The following is a 21,826-nucleotide window of genomic DNA, read 5'->3' on the forward strand; positions in this document are numbered from 1 at the left end:
GATCCTCAAACCTTTTGGGAGAATGTTCTGTGGACTGATGAGTCGAAAGTGGAACTGTTTGGAAAACAGGGGTCCCGTTACATCTGGCGTAAACCAAACACGGAATTCCACAAAAAGAACATCATGCGTGTGGTCAAGCATGGTGGTGGAAGTGTGATGGTGTGGGGATGCTTTACTAATTCAGGGCCTGGACAGCTCGCAATAATTGAGGGAAACATGAATTCTGCTCTCTACCAGAAAATCCTAAAGGAGAATGTCCGGTCTTCGGTCCGTAAGTTAAAACTCAAGTGCAACTGGATTATACAGCAAGACAATGATCCAAAGCATAGGAGTAAGTCCTAGTCCTAGAAGTAAGTGAAAGACCGATCTGCAGTTATCGGAAGCGTTTGGTTGCAGTTATTGCTGCTAAAGGTGGCACAACGAGATTTTAAGTTTAAGGGGCAGTTAGTTTTTCACATGGGTGATAGGTGTTGGATAACTTTTTTGCTTCAATAAAAAATAAATAAATAACTGTACTGTGTGTTTATTCAGGTTGCCTTTGTTTTGTTATATTTCGTTTGAAAATCTAAAACTATTTAATATGAGAAATACCCAAAAACAAGAAATCTGATTACTCTTTCAGAGCATTGTATTATGTCACTATGTGATCTCTGCCTTGCATCTCCAGGGTTGGGGGTTCGACCACCTCCCCCTGTGTGCGCAATGTTTGTACGTTTTCCGGTTTCCTCCTACAGTCCAAAGACATGCACTGTAGGCTGATTGGCATTTCCAAATTGTCTGTAGTGTGTGAATCAGTGTGTGACTGTGGCCTGCGATGAGCTGCCCCCCCCCCCCCCCCAAGTCCAATGTGTCCCACTCATTGTGTAATGAGTGGGTAAGCGGTGCAGAAAATGGATGGATGTGACCTTACTGCATTATGAGATGCATTGTGGGATACTTGTGAATTTGGCCTAAGTAGTGTGTTTATGTGTTTTTATTTATTTTTATTTTTTTTTAATTGATTTGTTTGTGTGTTTGTTTCTTATTCTGATGTGTCTTATTCTCCGGTATGACTTATTGTCCAGCAAATTATGGAACTGATTGGAAGCTCTCTTAAAAGCTTTGGTGTAGCTGCTGAATGAGCACTACAGTAAAAGTACATGCAGGAAGTGCTTAGCCTGCTGGCTAACATGCCTCTCAAATAATTTATTACTTGTGTGTTAGGCTAGTCAGTAATGGAAAGGCTTTACATGCACTTCCCTCACACTGAAGTCAGCTTACAGTAAAACCAAGATGTCAAATAATTTATACCAGACAGGTTAATATCTCCTTAAAGTATGCTTTTGGCTCCGTATAACCAAACACACACATACAAGTCAAAATAAACTACATTGCAGTCATCTTCCCTCCAAACATTAGGAACAGTGCCAGCTCTTACTTTAAACAGGTATTGTCTGTCAAGGGTGTATGTGTGTTAGAGATTGCCCTGTAATGAAGGGCTGTGTTTAGTCTTCCTTTAGAACCTGAGCTAAGTGTAAGAGATATGTCCAGGATGCAGTGTGTCTGCACTGACTCTGACCACAAAGACATACTGCCTCACTGAATACAGAGCCAGCTCAGAGGCCTGGCATTTCAGCACCAGCCACATCGCTTCAAATGCTGATTGTTCATCTGGTGCAGAAGTCTAATACTGCTCTATAAGTGCTAACAATACAAGCTGCTGTGGGTGAGTTCGCTCATTCAGCAATGAAATGTATAAACAGTTTGACTGGATTATTCTTTGTTATTACAGCTTCATTAAAAATGGTGGCTTGTTCTGGGCTGTACGCTGACATTCTGTGTCCAAACGGAGCTCTTACACTGAATTTCCCGTGTTCAGTCCTGACTATGTAATGCCACATATTAGAAAGTGGACTGTACCAATGTTGATGACTAAGTTGGGCAGTATCTGCCGATAACCTATTAATCAACCGTTATTAATACTGAATGAAAACATCACACTCTAAGTAAAATAATGACAGGGGACTCTTCTCAGCCTCTGACGCAACCGGGAAAACTATCGGCTTGGATTTTTGCAGATAACCGATAGTTCCAGCAATCTGTTATCGGTGCTGATTAATGGGCAAAACCGATCATTGGATGACCTCTACCACATATCTGACTCGTTTCCAGTATCAGTGAGCAGCTCAAATGTGATTGATTTATCCTCATCAGCATGGGTCAAAGCCTCGCTCATTGCTCATTGCTCATTGCTGTTTACTGCTCTAGGGCTGTCAAACTGCTTGAAAATTTTAATCACTGAAGCTATGTAGCATGCCGAATGCGTATGTATATTTTTCAGGGTTTCCGCGGGTCCTTAAAAAGTCTTAAAATGTCTTAAATTCCTTAATGTAAAAATAAGGCCTTAATTAGCATTAAAATGCCTTAAATTCACGTTTCAAAGGTCTTAAAAATACAACTGAACTGACACTGTAAAGAAGATTTATATTTTATTTAGGCTGGTTGCTGTGTGACATGGTAAACCTGTGTGACTGTGTTGCACTCGGAGTGTGTGTGCGGCTCATCAGAGTTTTAGTATATATAAAATATATACTTTTTTCAGTCTAACACATAGTTAGGCTTATAACATTTTGTACTTGCATGAAAATCTGTAAATGCATGAGTATGAAGATTTGAATAGTGTTTGAGTAGCTCATTCTAACAGTGCTAAGCAACTCTGATTGGTTCGTTGTGTGTCCAGAGACAGAAAAAACCTGAATCTGAAATATTCCAAGTTGTATAAATTGAAGCATATTTTGCATTCCACATCGATTAGCAAAGACCGAAATAGCCCGTTTCCCAAATAAGGTCTGCCTGTGATTTTGGGTTGGTGTGCGGGAGCAGGCTGCAGTTTAACTGTCATTTGTTTACACCATACGGGTTCGACATCAAATTACTCTGAAGCGTTTTGTGGCATCTTGAAGCAGTGTCAAGTGACACGCTTGTGTTATGATTGCCTTCTTTGGCGTGTGTTGAAATAGAAAGTGAATGTTCTATTGTATATATTGTTTTCGGGCGCCTCCAGATGATCAGCATTTTGGGTTGTGTTCACAGCGAGAGTAGACGCACCATATGAACGATGAGTGTTTTTACCACAAGGTTGAAGTGGTAGTTGACGTCATTAAGACGCATTTGAAAACAGATCATTCGTAGAGCTAGCCCGTTCTGCGTGTTTCTAAATCCAGCATGTATCTAAATTTCAAACAAACCGAAAAAGGTTCCGGCTTTGGTTGTCCTCTGGGGAAGACGGGAGAAAACAAGGAGGCCAAGAAAATGGGTCCACAAGACTCAATGAACTAAAGGCGAGTTCTCGAGGCAAGTTCTGCGAGCTACAGTGCCATGCGTTTTGTGCACGTCTCTATTCACAAGCTTCAGAATCTTGAAGGTTGCAAATCTGATTGACTTCTGTGCAACGTCTGAACAAGATCAGCAGAAAGTTCATGGCATTCTGCCTTTAATATATTAGATAATTAATGTATTGTTTATTAAATTATTTACGTAAATAATTGATTATTTATTTCTGTAAGATTAAAAATCATCGATGTGGCTCTGCTGAATGAGGCACTGCAGTTTTTCCAGCATATTGTGTGTTTCAAAACATACTAGCAAATTTCCTTTTGGACCTTTTTATATAGCCTGCCTACTATAAAGTATTGAAATGGGCTGGGGGGGGGGGTGTTTTGGGGTCTTTCTGTAACTGAGACCCAGATCTGCCCCTGCTCCTGCCCCTGCCTCTGCCTCTGATCCCTGCCTCTGAACCCTCAAGCGTAGCCAGCTCATTCAGCCATGACTGACCGTGAAGAAGTGCTCTGATGCTTTCAAGATGAGACAAGCAGTCTCTCAGCCTAAACACGCTCAAGCATTAGCCGTACGTCTTTATGAATCACCTTAAAACGAATAACTCAGTGCAGATTTTGCTCCAGGTGTGTCTCCTTGAGATTGTGGGGATGTTCAGATTTTCCATACATGATGAGAAGGCTGCGTGTGTGTTTGCGCACGCTCTGCTCCCTTGAGCATCTAACACATAAAAAATGACTTTGAGCGCATCAGAAGCTGTGTAATGCACCCTGCATTGGCGTGGCTCCTCTCCTTCTCAGTGATGTTTCATATCCTTGCTGTAGACCTTTTATCCTAGTCAGGATCGCGGTGGATCTGGAGCCGGTCCTGGGGACACTAGGCCTGAGGCGGGGATACACGGTACATTTCAGGGCTCCAGGCGTGCACACATTTACTCCTACGAGCAATTTAGTCTAGTCAGTCCACCTACTGGCATGTTTCTGGGCAATGGGTGGAAAACGGTGAACGCAGAGGAAACCCAAGCAGGCGCGTGAAGTGTGTGAAACATGCGGTGACCCGAGCTCAGGATCGAACTGCGGACCTGTATGATGTTCCAAAATTTTATATAGTGTGTGTGTGTGTGTGTGTGTGTGTGTGTGTGTGGAACCAAGTGGGGAAATAATATTGTTGTTGCGATTTTCAACCGTCTTTGATCTGTAATGCTTCACTCAAATGGAATAAACTTTAGGGCATTTTACATATAAAGTACTTTTAAATACAACGGTCCATTTAAAATCATGTACATATAATCATATGTATATATCAAAGATATACATATAATCATGTACATCTTTTATTTATTTATTTTTTTGCAACGTCAGACATTGCACAAGTCTCCTTGACACCTAAATAAATGTCATGAAACCTGTCTATGGAGAATTTTCTCTCAGCAGGAAATGGTGTACTGTTAGCATTTTGGAGGATTGGGAATCAGTACTGTCCTTTATAGCATAGTTAACACATGACTATTTGATGTTTATATGCTCTTTAAATTTTGAAGAAGAATGCTGCTCATTTGGTTTGTTTTTAAATGACTACTCGTACTAGTGTACTCTTACTGTTGTCAGGTCGGGTAATATAACCGGAATAAATATCACTGGATATCATGGCAGTGTAAATGCCTTACATCAAGACCCCATGTCACGTTTAAGACTATGACTATGATTCTTTATGCTCGTTGAGGTATTAAATGATCCTGGTGGGAGTGTGCAGTGAATTGGATGTCACACTGCTGACCTCAGCACAGCCACTCCCGTCCCTTTCACCACCTCCCTACCTTTTTTAATCTTTGTCTCAGGGATGGAGTCGTGTGCCTGTGAGGACGTCTGGTGCCCATTAGGGATCGTGTCTGGGAGTGGGAGGTTTATCTGTGGCCTTTATTTCTATTTCAGGGGACTGGGCTGCAGTTTTGTCTGGGTGTGGCGGACGAGCTGAACAGTAGCACTGTGGTTAGTGTGGGCTTAAACCAGGGCACAGTGGGTTTAGTTCCCATGGCTCCACAGGGACGTCCCCAAGGAGAACACATCTCGCCTGTCATGTTATGTTCTGTGCACAAATGGAAGATTTGGTTCGAACGCTACACAAGTTGTACATCACCTGTTCGAGTCTGTGTAGAGTCTATAGAGTTTATGTAGACACTTGGTGTCCAGTGCAAGGTTCAGTGAATACTGTATCATATGACCGTCTGCATGAGAGGGTCCGTGTTTTTGTCACTAATGTAATGTAAGAGTTTATGGTGAGTTTGCCAGTTAAGTGCATTGTATACAGACTAAGGGGAACAAATATTTATATAATTATTATCCTCTTCAACAAGAGGATAATAATCTTCTGAAGCACATTGTTATTGAAGGAGCAAACACAATCAGCACATTATTGGTCAGCTGTGAGGTTTTGCTGTCTTCACACCACACAAAGTTTTTTCTCTCAGTTTTGTCAGTTTTCCCACGTACCTGTGTGTACCTGACTCCCGAAAGCTGTTTCATCACCCCACTGTGAAACACTTAATATACATAAAAAATAAATAAATACAATTGTTGGTTTTGTGAAATTCTCAATAAGAGATACTCAATAAAAAGTGTGTCGTCTCCCCCAAACCCCCCCCCCCCCCCTTTTTTTTTCTTTTCTTTTCTTTTTTGGGTTTCTTAAACCGACTCATTTTCCGGACGTCTCGTCCCAGGCAACTGAGCTACTGATTTGGCCACACCTTTTGTGCAAAGTGGACTTTTTTTTCTACTTGGAAAAGCAGCTGATGTTTGTGCAGTGAGGTTTTGGCTGTTCTTGCTTTCTTACATAAGAAAATGATGAGTGAGCAAGTCTGAGCCTCAGGTACATTCGGGTGCGAGTGACGTACTCTGGGTTAATATGCGGTGAGAACAAATAGCCACGGTATTCCAGTTAACGCCTTTCACAGCAGCCATGTCTCTAATGATACTGTTGGCCTTTTCTTTTGGTTTCGCAAGCAACATGTCTGTGATGCTAATCAGCCGAGTCCTCTAAAGATCTTCAGATCTGCTCAGTCTGTAGTGAGAGGTGAATCTGAATCTGGTTGGTAGGTGCTCGTTGTTTGAGAGAGAGAGAGAGAGAGAGAGAGAGAGAGAGAGTGTGTGTGTGTGTGTGTGTGTGTGTGTGTGTGTGTGATTTGAGGCTGTTGGGAGAGTGGGCAGTGGTGAGATAAGGCATGTTGCGGTGGGGCATTAGGATGGCTCACAGGGTCATCAGTTGCTCTCGGCTGCTCCAGGACGCATACTCTTCTTATTATCTTTGGCTGGTGGGCTCATAGCTCACATTCCTCCCCAAACTAAAGTCTCCCTGTCTCCGCTGGCCATCAGGACAAACAGATGTAAGCTTTACTGATGCTGTGTACTCACCTTTAATAAGTGCACTGTACTGTTTCTCTACGTACTAAAGTCAGCGATTTGGTAACGTGGTGCTGAGTCACACTAATTAACTCTGTTTGAGCAGGAAAGGAAGGCAAACAAACAGCTTTTTGAAAGATTGATCCTCTGTTAGAACCACTTGGGCAGTCTACTGTAGATCTCCGTTTTAATAAGGCTTAGAGCGCCCTCGTGTGACTGGATCACTGAACTGAATCGGTGTCGGCACGGTTGTGCCATCCGATGGTAAGTGGATGAATGGCAGCTGCTGTACACGTCTCCTATAAGAATAGGATAGGCCTTGATAAAACATCAGCAGTTCAATGTCCACATCCCCCTTGGCTCTTAATGTGTCATAGAGCTTTCTTTGTTTTGATCACAAAACATAAAAACAGTCGTGGATCATCCGGGTAACGACACACAGTATTAAGAATCAAGGGTATGTAAACTTTTGAACAGGGTAATTTTTTAGAAATTCAGCTATTATCTTGTCTTGTGGACTATATGTAAACATCTGTTATGTGAAATAGTTTATTCAGGACAGAACTAAATAAACATCATCATGGGGTTTAGCAGATTTGGCAGATTCTGCAAGGGGTATGCAAACTTTTGGACACAACTGTACTTATGTTGGATGATATATTCGATAAACAATATTATTGTCATTTTCAGACCATTTTATGCCAGTGATATGATGATAGTATAATAAAGCAAGTGCACTCTTTCAAAGAGCAATGAACTTTTAATTCTTAACACTATTTAGAAAATAAAAATAAAACCACACAACCAAAACAGTAAATACCATTTACTGTAATAAATTTGGTGAATTCTTTATGCTTTAGTTATTCGTTGTCCGTGATTTAGTGCGTTGTTACACAAAAAGAGCGTATTCACAGCGTGATTTACCCGTTCTACCTAGATCCTTATTTATTTAAGTTCACTTGTGTATCCGTGTCATTTTGTGCATTAGTTGTAATATTAGGTTTATGCTGTGTAAACGTCTGATTAATCTCACGTGTGTATAGGATGTGTTCGAGTGAGTTTATTAACCCTTTCGTGAAGCGCTTCAGTTTACCGCTGTTCATTCAGTGTTCAGCTTCAGCTCACGCAGCTTAAGCGGCTCAATCCCCGACATTACTGACTCTGACTGGATTATTTCAAACACTAGAACTATTCTTTCTAGATTTTTCTTCTTCAAAAAACAAACACGGTTAGTGCATTGTTAATATCTTGAGTGTCATTTTTTTCAACGTTTGAATTAAAATCAGTGCTAGTGCTTGCTACACATCTCAAATAAAAAATTTTTCCTTTTGAAAGTGCATTTTTTTTCTAAAATTCGACAAATATTCGAAGTTCGAATGTTAATTTTACAGGCCTAGAGCAGCCGAGAGCACAGAAGCAACACCAATGGCTAATATGTCGGTGACCTTCATTCTTATGTAAATGAACATGCAAGCACACTAGGCAGTATAGAGGTCTGCAGAAATGATCAAGGTCATGTAGATACAGTGCCATCCACTAATATTGGCACCCTTGTTAAATAGTAGCAAAGAAGGCTGTGAAAAATTGTCTTTATTGTTTAACCTTTTGATCTTTTGTTCAGAAAATTCACAAAAATACTCTTCACTCATGGATATTATACAATTGCAAACAAAACACAGGTTTATATATAAAAAAAATTAAGTATGGGTGTGGAACAATTATTGGCACCCTTTTAGTCAATACTTTGTGATCTTTTGTTAAAAACAAATTCACAAAAATCCTCTGCTATGTGAAATATCAAACAATTGCAAACACAACACAGGTTTATAAAAATATCTTGTTAAATATAGGTGTGCAACAGTTATTGGCACCCTTATGTATTCTTATGAGAAAAATATATTTGAAGTACATTCCCATTGATATTTTACCTTTTGTTTTAGTACACCTGGGGTGACTAGAAACAGAAAGTTGTTCAATTGTGATTTCCTCTTTCACAGGGGTATAAATATGAGGTAACACATGGGCCAAATTCCTTTAGTCATTCATAACAATGGGTAAGACCAAGGAATATAGCTGTGATGTGCAGCAAAAGGTTGTTGAGCTTCACAAAATGGGAGGCGGCTATAAGAAAATAGCACAAGCATTGAAAATGCCCATTTCCATCATCAGGGCAATAATTAAGAAGTTCCAGTCAACTGCAAATGTTATGAATCAACCTGGAGTTGGACGCGTGTCTATATTGTCTCAACGCACTGTAAAGAGCATGGTTCGAGTGTACTAAAAATCTCCAAGGATCACAGCTGGAGAATTGCAGAAGTTAGTTGCATCTTGGGGTCAGAAAGTCTCCAAACTACAATCCGAAGTCACCGACATCACCACAAGTTGTTTGGAAGGGTTTCAAGAAAAAAGCCTCTACTCTCATCCAAAAGCAAACTCAAGCGTCTTCAGTTTGCCAGACACTACTGGAACTTCAAGTGGGATCGGGTTCTATGGTCAGATGAAACCAAAATAGAGATTTTTGGCAATAAACACCAGATGTGGTTTTGGCGCACAGAGAGAGGTGGCCATATGGAAAAGTACCTCATGCTCACGGTTAAATGTGGTGGTGGATCTTTAATGTTTTGGGGCTGTTTTTCTGCCAGAGGACCTGAACATTTTGTTAGGATACATGGCATCATGGACTCTATCAAATATCAGCAGATATTAAATGAAAACCTGGCAGCCTCTGCCAGAAAGCTTAAAATGGGCTGTGGTCGGATCTTCCAGCAGGACAATGATCCAAAACATACATCAAAATCAACACAAAAATGGTTTACTGACCACAAAATCAAGATCCTTCCATTTCCATCCCAGTCCCCTGACTTGAAACCCATAGAAAACCTGTGGGATGAGCTGAAGAGGAGAGTCCACCAGCATGGAACTCGAAATGTGAAGGATCTGGAGAGATTGTGTATGGAGGAATGGTCTCAGATCCCTTGCCATGTATTCTCCAACCTCATCAGGCATTATAGGACAAGACTCGGAGCTGTTATCTTGGCAAATTGAGGTAGCACAAAGTATTGACTAAAAGGGTGCCAATAATTGTTCCACACCTAAATTTAACTAATATTTTTTTTTTGATAAACCTGTGTTTTGTTTGCAATTGTATGATATCCATGAGTGAAGAGTATTTTTGTGAATTTTCTGAACAAAAGATCAAAAGGTTAAAAAGTAAAGACAAATTTTCACAGTCTTCTTTGCTCATATTTACCAAGGGTGCCAATATTAGTGGAAGACACTGTATGTACTTGTAATGTATTTATGGATATATTGATGCGTCGAGAACATAATTACCGTGACGGGTATGCACTGTGAATATCTTTCTCTGCACCTTTCCTTGCTGTTAGAAGAGCGCTATGTTTGTGTGAATATTTAGGGACTTATGCTCAGACAATAACAACCAGCACTCAGAGTAACTTGGTCAGCAACTCCACTCTAACACGAGATTTCAGTATATTAAATGAAATGGTGTCATTTATGTAGAGCTTTGTAGAACTACGAAGGAGGTAGTTGTAATTTAGTGGTATGAACGTTGGGTGCGTTTCAACGAGACGTTTTAAAGTATTGTATTGATATAGAATATTGCAAAATTATACATGCTTCTGGTATCAAAGTAGACAATTCTTGTATTGTGACAACGGTAGTGGGCGTAGCCTTGCAAAGAACACTGAAGGTATTTGTTTAAATAATTTAGTTGCATTATTATTAAAATGACACTTTCATTTTTGTCTGTCGGTTATTCTTGAACACTGACTTGCGATCTATAACAGACGTACGTTTCTGATGAATTGTAGGTAAGCTGTAGTGTTTTCCTCCCAGTGTGCTCTGCAGTTTTGAAATGGTTCACAGGAAGTGCCAGGCCCTTGCATCACTTCCTCTGCCTTCATCTCGCAGCACTTTTGCATTTGTTTTCCTCTGTCTTCGGTTTGCTGCACTTTGACCCAGTCCAACCTGCAACCACTCAGAGCAAACACATCCGCTCGTCCACACGAACTGCCAGCGATTTACACACAGAGCAGAAGCCGTGTGTATCGATGAGCAGCTGAGAAGAAGGAGCAGCTGTTGCTGAGAGTGGAGTAGACCAGAGCAGAGCGTCATCATTCTGCATTTTGCATTCTTGGGGGTGGGGAGTAAGAGAGGACCGTTAGAGCAGTGATGGTGGTTGGGATCTATATTTAGTCTGACGTGACCCCACTCGTACCGCGACAGCTGTCCCTCCTCTTCGTCTCGCCATGCAGTGTCAGGAATAGAGGAGTCCAGTCAACCTGTGAGGGACGTAAGCGCTCTGTCTCGTATCTCGCTCTGTGCCGGCTTCGTTGAACTTGTTTTCTGGACTGCTCTGAAATACGGAAGGTACAGGAGCCACACTGGCGCTGAGGAACCAGAACCGAGGAGCTGAGGTAAGGCAGTGAGTGGACCTCGAACTTTAATTGAGGATTTTAAAGCTCGAGACACAAGCAGAGCTGTTCGGAGAGACTGCGGGCCGAGTGTGAAGGCTCAGGCCGAGGCCTGTCGAGCTGTACTGCACTATTTTTAGGCTTGAGAACGGCAGGTCAGATGAGTATCCAACTTAGCCTTCTGTAGCAATTTAATCAAGCCCTGAATAGTCTATGTGGCCCTGTTTAGGTGCTGAATAGTTAGGTCTGGATTGCCTCAGGCTGCTCTGTGACATGAAGCTTTTTATTTACGTGTATAAATAATGCCGTGGAGTTCCTGTGCCGTTTTGTTTAACACACATCCACAGATTGTAGGGTGAAAAGCATAAAGCTCTATCAGTGACTAACTCATCTTCTATGCTCTCCATTAAAGCCCTACTTTACTGTTGTGTGAGCATAGGAAACTTTCAGAACCGCAATGGCTCCCAAAGGTTTCCTGTTTCCTGTGATGGAAAGACCAGTCTGTCTGTTAGTGAGTTCCATGATCACTCTCTGCGCTTTGTGTTAAGGAATGAGGTGGTGCTTTAGTAAAGAAACGGCCTCTGGTTCAGTGTGGGAGATTCGTGCGCTATTTAAACGTACGTGACGCAGGTAACAGTTCTGTTAATGGGCTTTTGGTGTTGCTGTAGTTGTCTAGTTTGAGTCGTAGGTTCTTTGTTTTCCTTTAGGTGTACTTCATTCATCAATGTGCATTAGCTGTATTTGGATTTTTAGTGATTGTAGCTGTTGTCTTACAGGGTAGGTGTTATTTCTGTTTTAATGCCTGGTGATAAATTTGTGGTCAGGAAAACATTATTATTACAATTGATTTGCCATCTTTAGGCAAATTAAAAAAAAAAAAAAGAAATTGTGTGTGCTCTAGGAAAGCCCATTGGAGGTTGCCGTGGATAAATTGAGGCAAACAGCTAAAAAAAAAAAAAAAAAAAAAAGGATGAAAAATTAGATTATGGCCAAAATATATTTTTCCTTTTCTTTTCTGCCTATAACATACTTTGAGACCTCAAATGTAAACCCTAATATATTTCACCAATATGTACTTTTTAACGTTGATTAGGATGTCTTCCTTTAAATTAGAGGTCAACCAATAGTGGATTTTAATGATCTCCTTAACCTGACGATAACCGATGAATCAACCCCATTAAATTGATACTGTAAGGCTGCTTTGGGACAATGTCCATTGTTAAAAATGCTACAGAAATAAAACTAAATAGGACTGAATTGATATTGAATGAAAACATAACGGTACAAGTACAATATTGCTGAACTTTATTACAAAAATAAACAGTACTGACTGTACCATGAAAATGTACTGTACTTTTTAAATGAAATAAATATTAATAATATATGTTAGCTGTTAATAAATATTAAAGTAAATAAAAGTTATACATCCAAACTGAACCAAAAGCTAACACTCCAAATAAAAATAGACACCCAAAATTAATTAAAAAAAAAAAAAAAACACTGCAAATAACACAACAAAGTTTGTCAGTTTTTATTTCGCCTCTAGAGGCCGCTCTCATACTGTAGAATGACAGCGAACGCTTCTCAGCCGCTCCAGCGACCGACACAACTGGGAAAAACTATAGGTGTGGGTTTTTACTGATAACCGATAGTTCCAGCTATCGGTTATCTCGGCACAATCGATCAATCAGTCGACCTTTTAATTTTCACATGATGTACGGAGCCAGTTTATTAAACATAGTGGTAAAAACAGTCAGTCTGCCTAAAATTTTTTCAGACCTCGTTAGCTGCGATTTTTCACACAGTGAATGTAAGACTTTAAGTTGTTGGTTAGCTGCTTGTTACAGTCTGTCAAAATGTTCATGATGCAACCACACCGCAGCCAGAATGGAAACTTAACTAACCTAAAATCTAAAACTTTACTTGTGCTCGAGAAACCTATAGTCTCCAGAACTATATATAGTAGAAAATGTCAGAGTTCGTCGTGTGAAGGGTTTTCCCAGGCCATCACGCCATGTGTGCTTTTAGAGAGTTTCTCAGTTGTATATAAATGTTCTGGATTTGATCATTTGGTTCTTTTATACATGTGTTTGTGCCATTTCTTTGTTTGGTACACTAGTATACTGTATGGCAATACTGGAGACGTAGCTACCAAAAAAAGGTTGTGCTCTCACTTCACTTTACATAGATAAGCACACCAACGACTCTTTATTTAGCAGGGATATGTACGTGTGTGTGTGTGTGTGAGAGAGAGAGAGAGAGAGAGAGAGAGAGAGAGAGAGAGAGAGAAGCCTGTGAACCTTGAGAGACATAATTAACCTGATTTTAATAATCAAACAGTTGTGCTGTGGGCAGTGTAGCAGATGTTCCAGATGTGTGTTTTTGTTAGAGTAACTACAGCATTCACATGAGGTAATAGGCAGAAATGCCTGTAATCCAATATGTTTATAATATGCTGCAAGATATCATGCAGTTTTGGTAAAAATGCTGTTTTATAATGATGATCCTGTGTAGTTTGGGAACTGTAGGTTAACCAGTCATAGGGACAGTTATTTTGAAAGATTAAATGGTCTTCTGGTCCAGCCGACAGGTCCAGAGCTGCAGCCTCACATTTTGCCCAACGTTTGAAACCTTACAGCATTCTCAGTATTACAGATATTGCACAGTGTATTCAAAGAATGTGTCTACTTTTAATAATAATAGTGTACCAGTGGTTGGTGTTATTATACAAAAATGGTACGCCACCCTGAAGTGTATTATTTTCATGTAACAGCACGGTCCGTAGTGTGTTATCTTATACTACAGTAATTTACTGGCGATTACAATATTTGATTTATTAATGAATGACACGTCACACTTTTTAAGGGGTTATGCTTACATTTAATGTTGTAGAACGTCCATGAGACACGTTCTTGTTCCTGTCAGAACACTTACAGTCATGTCCATAAATATTTAGAAATTGAGAAATTATTGTTATTTTAACTGTCTTCCACAGTATATTGGAGTAATTGAAATAATGTCTATAAGCTCAGATTTTCAGCTTTAAGTTAAAGGAATTTACACCCGATTTGGGTGAACAGTGTATGTATAATAGCACTTTTGATATGTGGTCCCAAAACTCAGTACCCCAAATACTCCCAAAACGAGGTTGCAGATTCCTTTGCAGTCAAAGTCTGCCTGAAGTCTGGAATCCATAGACGTCATCACATGCTGGGGTTTCATTGGTGGTGATGCGCTGTCATTACTGCAGCTGTCTTCAGTTCCTGCGTGTTCTTGGGGTGTTATAACCTTCAATTTTGTCTTGAATTCGGGTCAGGTGATTGATTTGGTAATTGTGGTTTTGCAGCATTTGGCTGAATCTGCGCAATTAATATAGTCCATACGTGTCAGCAATCCCAATAAATACAAGGGAACCAGTTCCGTTAGCAGCCATGCATGCCTACACCATGAGATGAGGCGGTATGCTTCAGATCACGAGCAGTTCCTTCCTTTTTTTTTTTTATTCTCATTGATACAAATATAAATTGATATTGTCTTATCTGTCCGTAGGATATGGTTCCAGAACCGTACAGGCGTTTAAGCGTTTTATTTTGGGTGGTGGGGGACGACATGAATCTGGTCTTCCTGTTCTTGAGGCGTACCAGTGGTTTACATTGCATGATAACCCCTCTGTATTTACTCTGGTGAAGTCTTTTCCTGATTGTTGAGGGTGTTCCTGATCTGGCCAACTATGGTAAAGGAGTTTTTCTTCACCAGAGAAGGAATTTTTCGGTCACTTACCACAGGTGTGACCGAAGATGGTCTTCCAGGCCTTTCGGTGTTCACCAGCGCATTCATTCTTTGTAAGAATGTACCAAATTGTTTATTTGGCCACACCTAAATTTTTTGCTATATCTGGGATGGTTTGTTTTGAGTTTTGTTAGCCTAATGATGGCTTGCATTTGAGATCATGTTCATGAGCTCATTAACAATAACTTTATCAATGGCCAGATATTTATGGACCTGACTGTATATTATAGCAATGATTAAAAAAAAGTTGCTCCCTCACCTCCAGTGTCTCCTTTTTTCTCCTCTCGAGGTTGACGAGACAGAAAACCTCACACATTTTTACCGAGAAACAGTCATTTAACAGAGAAGCCGGAAAGCGTAAACCATATACGCACAAGAGGCTCCTGTGCTGGCAAACTTTCCATAGTACTGTGACCGTTACAAAGCATCTTATACAGCAAATGCTATAGGATTCTTGTATCTGATTGGTCAGTAGTTGGTGATTAATGTTCTATAACAGCAGCTCTGACTGTAATGCTGGCTACAAGACAAATCCCAGGTTCATGTTGTTGTTCTCAGACACTATGTTTCTATAGCAACAGCTTATTCACAGGTACTTGTACGGAGGATGCTATACATATTCTAAGCTTTTAAAACTAATTTTAAAAAGTGTTATTGATCAAAGTGAAACGTATGATCGGTGATATGGTAAAAATTTCTGTGAGGAGATTTAACGTAAAACAAGGCATGTCGTCGTAAAAGTATAGCTTTTAGAGGTATAGCTGTTGCTTTAGGTTATGAGTTTCCACTATGAGTATTCAGGAGAGAAGACTTGGCACACGGTTTCTCGGTAACAAACTGCAATGCTTCTCTCAGATAAAAAGTATGTTCTTTGATACATAAAAAAATTGTAATTGTTTGTAAATTGCTGTGGTGTAAGAGGAATAAAACACTTCAGTTATAAGAAAATCATACATTTTGCGGTGGTAATGGCATTACACTACCCTGTCATTGATCATTTTTCTCTAACAGCACAACCTGTCATGTGTTATTCCTTGCTTAGTGTCCTGTTTTACCCTTGTCACCCTCTAAACCTCACTTTACACTGCAGATTCAGTATGTTTTCTTTCCTCCAGTGCGGTGCAGACGTTCTTACCTGAAGCTCAGTCCGAGGTTGACATCTCCCAATACCAGAATCTATCGTTCTCAGAATCTTATCTCTCGGCTGTCGCATATCAGCTCTCCCTGCCGTTCATCCCCTGCTCCTCCTTGTCCGGCCCAGCCCATGAGCGCAACGTCATCACCATGGCTTTCTCATCACGCTTTTCCTTCTGGGAGCAAAAGGAAAGTGGCGTTCCATTTTCAGTTCTCGCTTCACTGCACTGTGTGGTCCAAGTTGTGGATTTTCTGCATGCATCATAGCTGCCATAAAACACAAAGGGCAATACCTCTCATCGCAGTCATCAGCGTGTATTCAAACGCACGGCTCAGCTGGTGTGTGATGTGTGTACTTCGGGTAACATGGTTCACTGTGTGAAAATAACCAATGCACTGTAACACAGATCGTATTCTAGGGTGTACTGCAAGACTACTCGCTCTGCCAAAGTACTTCATTTAGAAAAGCTGCTGCTTGCCTAATCACTTCAGTAAACGGATGCCCCTGGTTTAAATAGAACAAGATCAATTTTGAACTTATTGTGTGACTTATTACTTCAGTTTACACTGTTGATTTTAGTAAGTCATGCATGAGTGTGTGGTGCGTGTGTAATCTGAAGCATGACCTGGCACAGCCGTGTTTTTAATTGATTTAACATGCACATCATAATTATTTTCTCCTCTTCAACCTCTTCAGGTTAAAGATGAGACCAAGGCAGCCCCTAAGAGTTTGAAAGAGAGTGTAAGTGCTATGAAAAACCATCACTATTTACTGACAGGAAACAGATTTTACTGGTTGGGGCGGCTCTAGAGGAAACATTCTTGCACAGTCTATAATGCTTTATAATACTCCTTGTTGCGCAATCCATTTTACTCTGAACCTTTATCATCGATACAGAACTGTATATTATATTCACCGAGTTGAAAAACTGAACTGACCTGCTTTTGAGATCTAGGAATAATGCTCGTACAGTCAGCACAACAAGGAGATGATTTTACTGAGTGTTTTGTAGTCCTGCTTATATCTCTTATGGTTAAGTTTATCAAGCTGTAGGCTGTAACAGCACAGAGTGAGCTACATGCACAGCCATAAAGTGCATGAATGATCTGCACAAGGATTAGATCTGTTCATCACAGATTCCACAAAGTCCTCAGGGAGACTGTCGTGTAAGCCATGTTAAATGGTGCTTGTAATTGCACTGGTTAGCTAGTAAGTGTTATTCTACAGATATGTCATCCCAGTCATTATTTATTTGACTGGATTTAGTGTAGCTTTTGGCAGTGAATGAGGTCTACTGGACTGGAGTGCAAGCCAAATGAGTCTAACAATGAACGGTATTGAAATGGAAGTCCTAGGCTTGGATCTGCATGCCATTCTAAACTGTGTGTCTTATCTCAGTAGTCTGACTTAAGACCCTGGTTCAATATAGGTCAGTGTGCCAGTAATGCATGAATAAGAACTTGAGCACAACCCTGGCTCTTTAGCTTGATGAGCCTCTTAGTGTTATTTTAGATTGTGTTTTTCAAGGTCTGAGGCTAAAATACATATTCAGAAGTATTTTGAGTAACTTTTATCATTATTATTATAAGTATTGTATCACTTCTCCTGAACTTATCATTAATATGTGTCCTTTAACACCCCCGTTCCCCACCCAATGCCATCTGGCTGAGTAGTCAGATAGTAATGGTAGCCTCAGTAGTCGCTCCCAGTCGGTACCCAGCCTGGAGCCTGCTAAAGTCCTTCTGCGCACCAAGAGCCCCCAGCCTGCTCGAGATCCTCCTGGACATGCCCAGTCCCAGCCCCAGCTCAGGGAACGATTCAAGAGCCCTTCACCCACAAGGAACAGGTTTTCTATCATCAAGAACCCTGAACCATCCAGAAACATCCAAGAGTGCTTCAAAAGCCCTGAGCACTATCCAGATTTACAGAGTCATGAGCCTGTCCAGAATGGAGATAGCAAGACCAACGGTCTTTTAGCCAGCAACACCACAAGCACAGTCAGTGCCCGGGAGCCAGAGATGACCGAGGAACCGAATGGTGTAACTCTCAAGAAGGGTGTGAAGGTGGTGAAGAGAGTGGTGAGGAGGGTAGAACCTGCAGATGAGGACACTGCTGCTACTTCTACGACCACAACTCTTTGTCAGACTCCCACTGAGCCTCCAAAATCCTCCTCTGAGCCACCCAAACCCTCAACAAAGCCTGTGATACCCCGATTTGTCCCTGAGCCACCCAGAACTATGCCAGCGTCTGTACCCAAGGTCACTAAGAAGCCCATGTTCTCTTTTAAACATGACTTCATAAAGAAGGAGGAGAAAGATGAAGTCTCCACAGGACTAGCCAGCCTGATGAGCCGAGGCAGGACCAGGGATCTGCGACCTCGTCCCTGTAAGGAGCCGTCTGCAGAAAAACAAGTGCACAAGAAGGAGGAGAATACTGAGGTCAAAGAAAGCTCAGCAGCAACAGGGAGGAGTGTGCAGAAACCTGAAGCCAGCCATAGTCTGCATTCAAAGCCAGAGGAAAAGACTTTGGGACCTTCTCCTCCTACCTCTCCTGCTACTACCTCTCCAGTTAAGTCCCCCGTCACCCCACCAGCCGGATTCATCCCAACTCCCAAGAGAGTGCCTGTGCCAAAGCCTTCCCCCATGGTTCCTCTGGCTGGTTTTATTCCCAAAACTACTGAAGTCCTTAAAACCCCTACAGTTTCTGCACCACCGGCATCCATTCCAGATCCCAAACCTGCATCCATTGTGCCCAAGCCAGCATCTGTAACTTCCGAAGTACCTCCAGTTCTTACTCCTGTCAAATCCACCACTAGCTCGTGTCCTGAACCGTTAGCCACTTCGCCCGGGTTCACCCCAACCCCCAAACAACTGGCTACGAAGAGCCTAAAGGTACTGCTTGCATTTATACTGCATGAAGCACTTTACCATCGTTGGACTGCGTGTGAGAATTCAGGCAACTAGCATGTTTGTACAAAGTTTCAAAGATTTAACTTCTTTGCATTACATATGATTTGTGATTTTAGTGGTTCTAACATCACTTACTTTGTACAGCAAGAGCAAATTGTTTTCCCAAAAGATGGGAGAATGGTTATTTGCCAGAGTAAATTTGCCTTAGGTATGCCATGCTTTCGTGTTGTCTGTGTGGTCATGTGAAATGCTCGTTAGCACAATATCTCAACAACCAGTGGTTGAATATTTGTCGGACTTGTATGGAATTATCATTGTGACCAGCAGATGAACTGGCTACATTGTGTAATTGATCCAAATAAGGTCAAGGTCACAGTAAGGTCAAATGTTTGAAATAGTTTTCAGTTTGTTATACAGAGATGTTACTTTTATGTTCACGTTCAGGAACGCAAGCCCCGTTTTTGGTGGTGGAGGTATCCCCGTTGATGATGTTGGTGTCTATTTCGAATTCTTAAATTGTTTTTAAAGCTTGGGTTATTTATGATTTTTAGTGATAACATTTATGAATTTTGGCAGAAAAGGCAGAAAAGGCAGTTCACTGAAGCGGAAAGGAGATCGGATGTGAAAGATGTAATTGTTTGTGTAGCAGTTGTGTTTGCGTCAGCCTTCTTTGTCAATTTGAACTTTGACCTGTGAATTAACAAGCCTCAGTCATGTGATCTAATAGAAAACAAGACGCCATCAGAATTTGTGTTACAATGCAGGTTTTTTTTTCTTCTGTTTGTTAGGATTTAGTTTCTTGTTAGCTGTTTTCGTTTGGACCATATTATTTGGAGTCTGTCCATTTTTAACAGAAGTCGTCTTCTTTCACTAACAGCATTTAGTTCTTCTTAGCCTGTGAGGTAGAACCTCTCATTAGCACAAGGCTTTATGGCTCTGTTGTCATGTTCAGGCCTCTAAATCTGGGTGAACAAGACTGAGTTAGAATGAGAGTATGGGCGTAACAAGGCAGTTAATGGTGCGTACACACTTTGTGCAAGAAATAGATACAGAGCCATATCTCCCTGCAGGGTGAGCCTGGCTAGTACCTGGATGGGAGACCTCCTGGGGAAAACTGATGTTGCTGCTGGAAGTGGTATTAGTGAGGGGGTGCTCACCCTGTGGTCTGTGTGGGTCTTAATGCCCCAGTATAGTGACGGGGACACTATACTGTAAAAACGGCACTGTCTTTTGGATGAGACGGTCCTGACTCTCTGTGGTCATTAAAAATCTCGGGACACTTATCGAAAAAGAGTAGGGGTATAACCCCAGTGTCCTGGAGAAATTCCCTCATTGGCCATTCTCTATCATGGCCCCATAATAATCCCTATCTCTGAATTGTCTACATCACTCTCTCCTCTCCACTAATAGCTGGTGTGTGGTGGGCGTTCTGGCGCACTATGGCTGCCGTCGCATCATCCATGTTGATACTACATACTATGTAAAGCGTTTTGAGTGTCTAGAAAACGCTGTATAAATGTAACTAACTAACTATCTAGAAGAAATCTGTGCAATTCACACAGTTGATGTGTTGGGCATGGTCTGTATGAAGCCTTTTGTGGTGAATTATTTAGCATAACGTATTGCATTTTGAAATCTGGTTGCTTGTGTGCTTGTTTTATCACAGGCCCATTTATTGGAACCTGAATGCAACTGAATATGGAAACACACTGACCTTATGCACATACTGTGTATACGAGTGTTTATGTACTGTGTGTGTATGCATAATGTTCAAAGGTGAAGACAGTATCACTTCTGTCCTCAACGCAAACTGCGAACTCTTGTCGTGGCATCATATCTAAAGTCTCTCATCCACCTATGATCCAAAAGGTGTGTTAATTTGTTTGTGTGTGTGAGTGTGTGTGCATGCTCAACTTCGCAGCAGTTCGGTGTGCACTTGATGCACATTGCAGGAACGAAAAGCATTAGAATAGACACAGCTAATATACGTCTGCTGTCTCTGTGGTAGGCTCTGTTGCACTAATCTACAATAAGAGGTCTAACGAAGCATGAGTTCACACACTGTAGCCATACAACATTCACAGCTACACTTCCTTTCGGTGGTCTGACTTGTAGGAGAGTCCTCCACAGAGTCCTGCTGAAGCAGCGCAGAGACGACTGGAGCAGATCTTCTTTGCATCTGTAATTATTGTCATCTTTTTTCCTTTCTCCTTTAGTGTTATTTCTTATTTCCTTTTATTTTCAGTCTAATTCTGTTCCTCTGCTCTGGATCCAAGTCTTCTCCCAGTAAACCTATTGTTTTTTTGTTTTTTCCTTAAAACTAAAACATTTCACCGTCAATTTTTCACTCTTATACTAGGAATGGGCAATTATAACAAAAATATATCTTATCATGATACTTGACACGTCTATGATGTATGATGGGTTTTACAATATATACAGTAGGACTGCTGACAAACTGCCAGCAAAACAATAATGTTGCATTAAACAAAACAATGAATTAAATAAATAAATACTTAAAATTGAAAAATATCATTCTAATAAATCTTGATAATAAATAAAAAATATTCAGATTTAATAACTTTACATATTCTGAATGAAATTGTAACGTCATCAGTTGTTATTTCCTGGCCTGTTGTTTAATAAATGTTAGAAAAACATCCAGTGACGCCTGGGATATCTCAGAGAAGTGTATTATCACAAGATTTATCATGATATCGATATTATATTGCCCAGCCCTATGTACAGTTAACCTATTATTCCTGTAGCTGTAAAGATGGTATCGGTTGAACACCCGGTACACCTGAACTCTGCCTTGTTAAGGCGGATGCCAGATTTTGACACTAC

The 21,826-nt window shown here is 40.9% G+C and overlaps 1 protein-coding gene across 4 annotated transcripts in view; it reads left to right on the plus strand.

The window, feature by feature from the left end:
• myo18ab (myosin XVIIIA b) overlaps positions 1-21,826 on the plus strand; it is a 112,425-nt gene that overhangs the window by 24,899 nt on the left and 65,700 nt on the right. Inside the window, exons 1-2 of one of the 4 annotated variants that reach the window (XM_053646326.1) lie at positions 17,997-18,961; positions 20,756-20,848. The exons of the other annotated variants lie outside the window; for them this stretch is intronic. Coding sequence (XP_053502301.1) covers positions 18,089-18,961; positions 20,756-20,848 — 966 coding nt within the window. The 5' untranslated portion in view covers positions 17,997-18,088. Of the gene's footprint in view, positions 1-17,996; positions 18,962-20,755; positions 20,849-21,826 lie in introns of those variants that run through there. 4 annotated transcript variants of the gene reach the window in all.

This window comes from Ictalurus furcatus, chromosome 17 (assembly GCF_023375685.1).
Source record: "Ictalurus furcatus strain D&B chromosome 17, Billie_1.0, whole genome shotgun sequence".
NCBI classification, from domain to species: domain Eukaryota; kingdom Metazoa; phylum Chordata; class Actinopteri; order Siluriformes; family Ictaluridae; genus Ictalurus; species Ictalurus furcatus.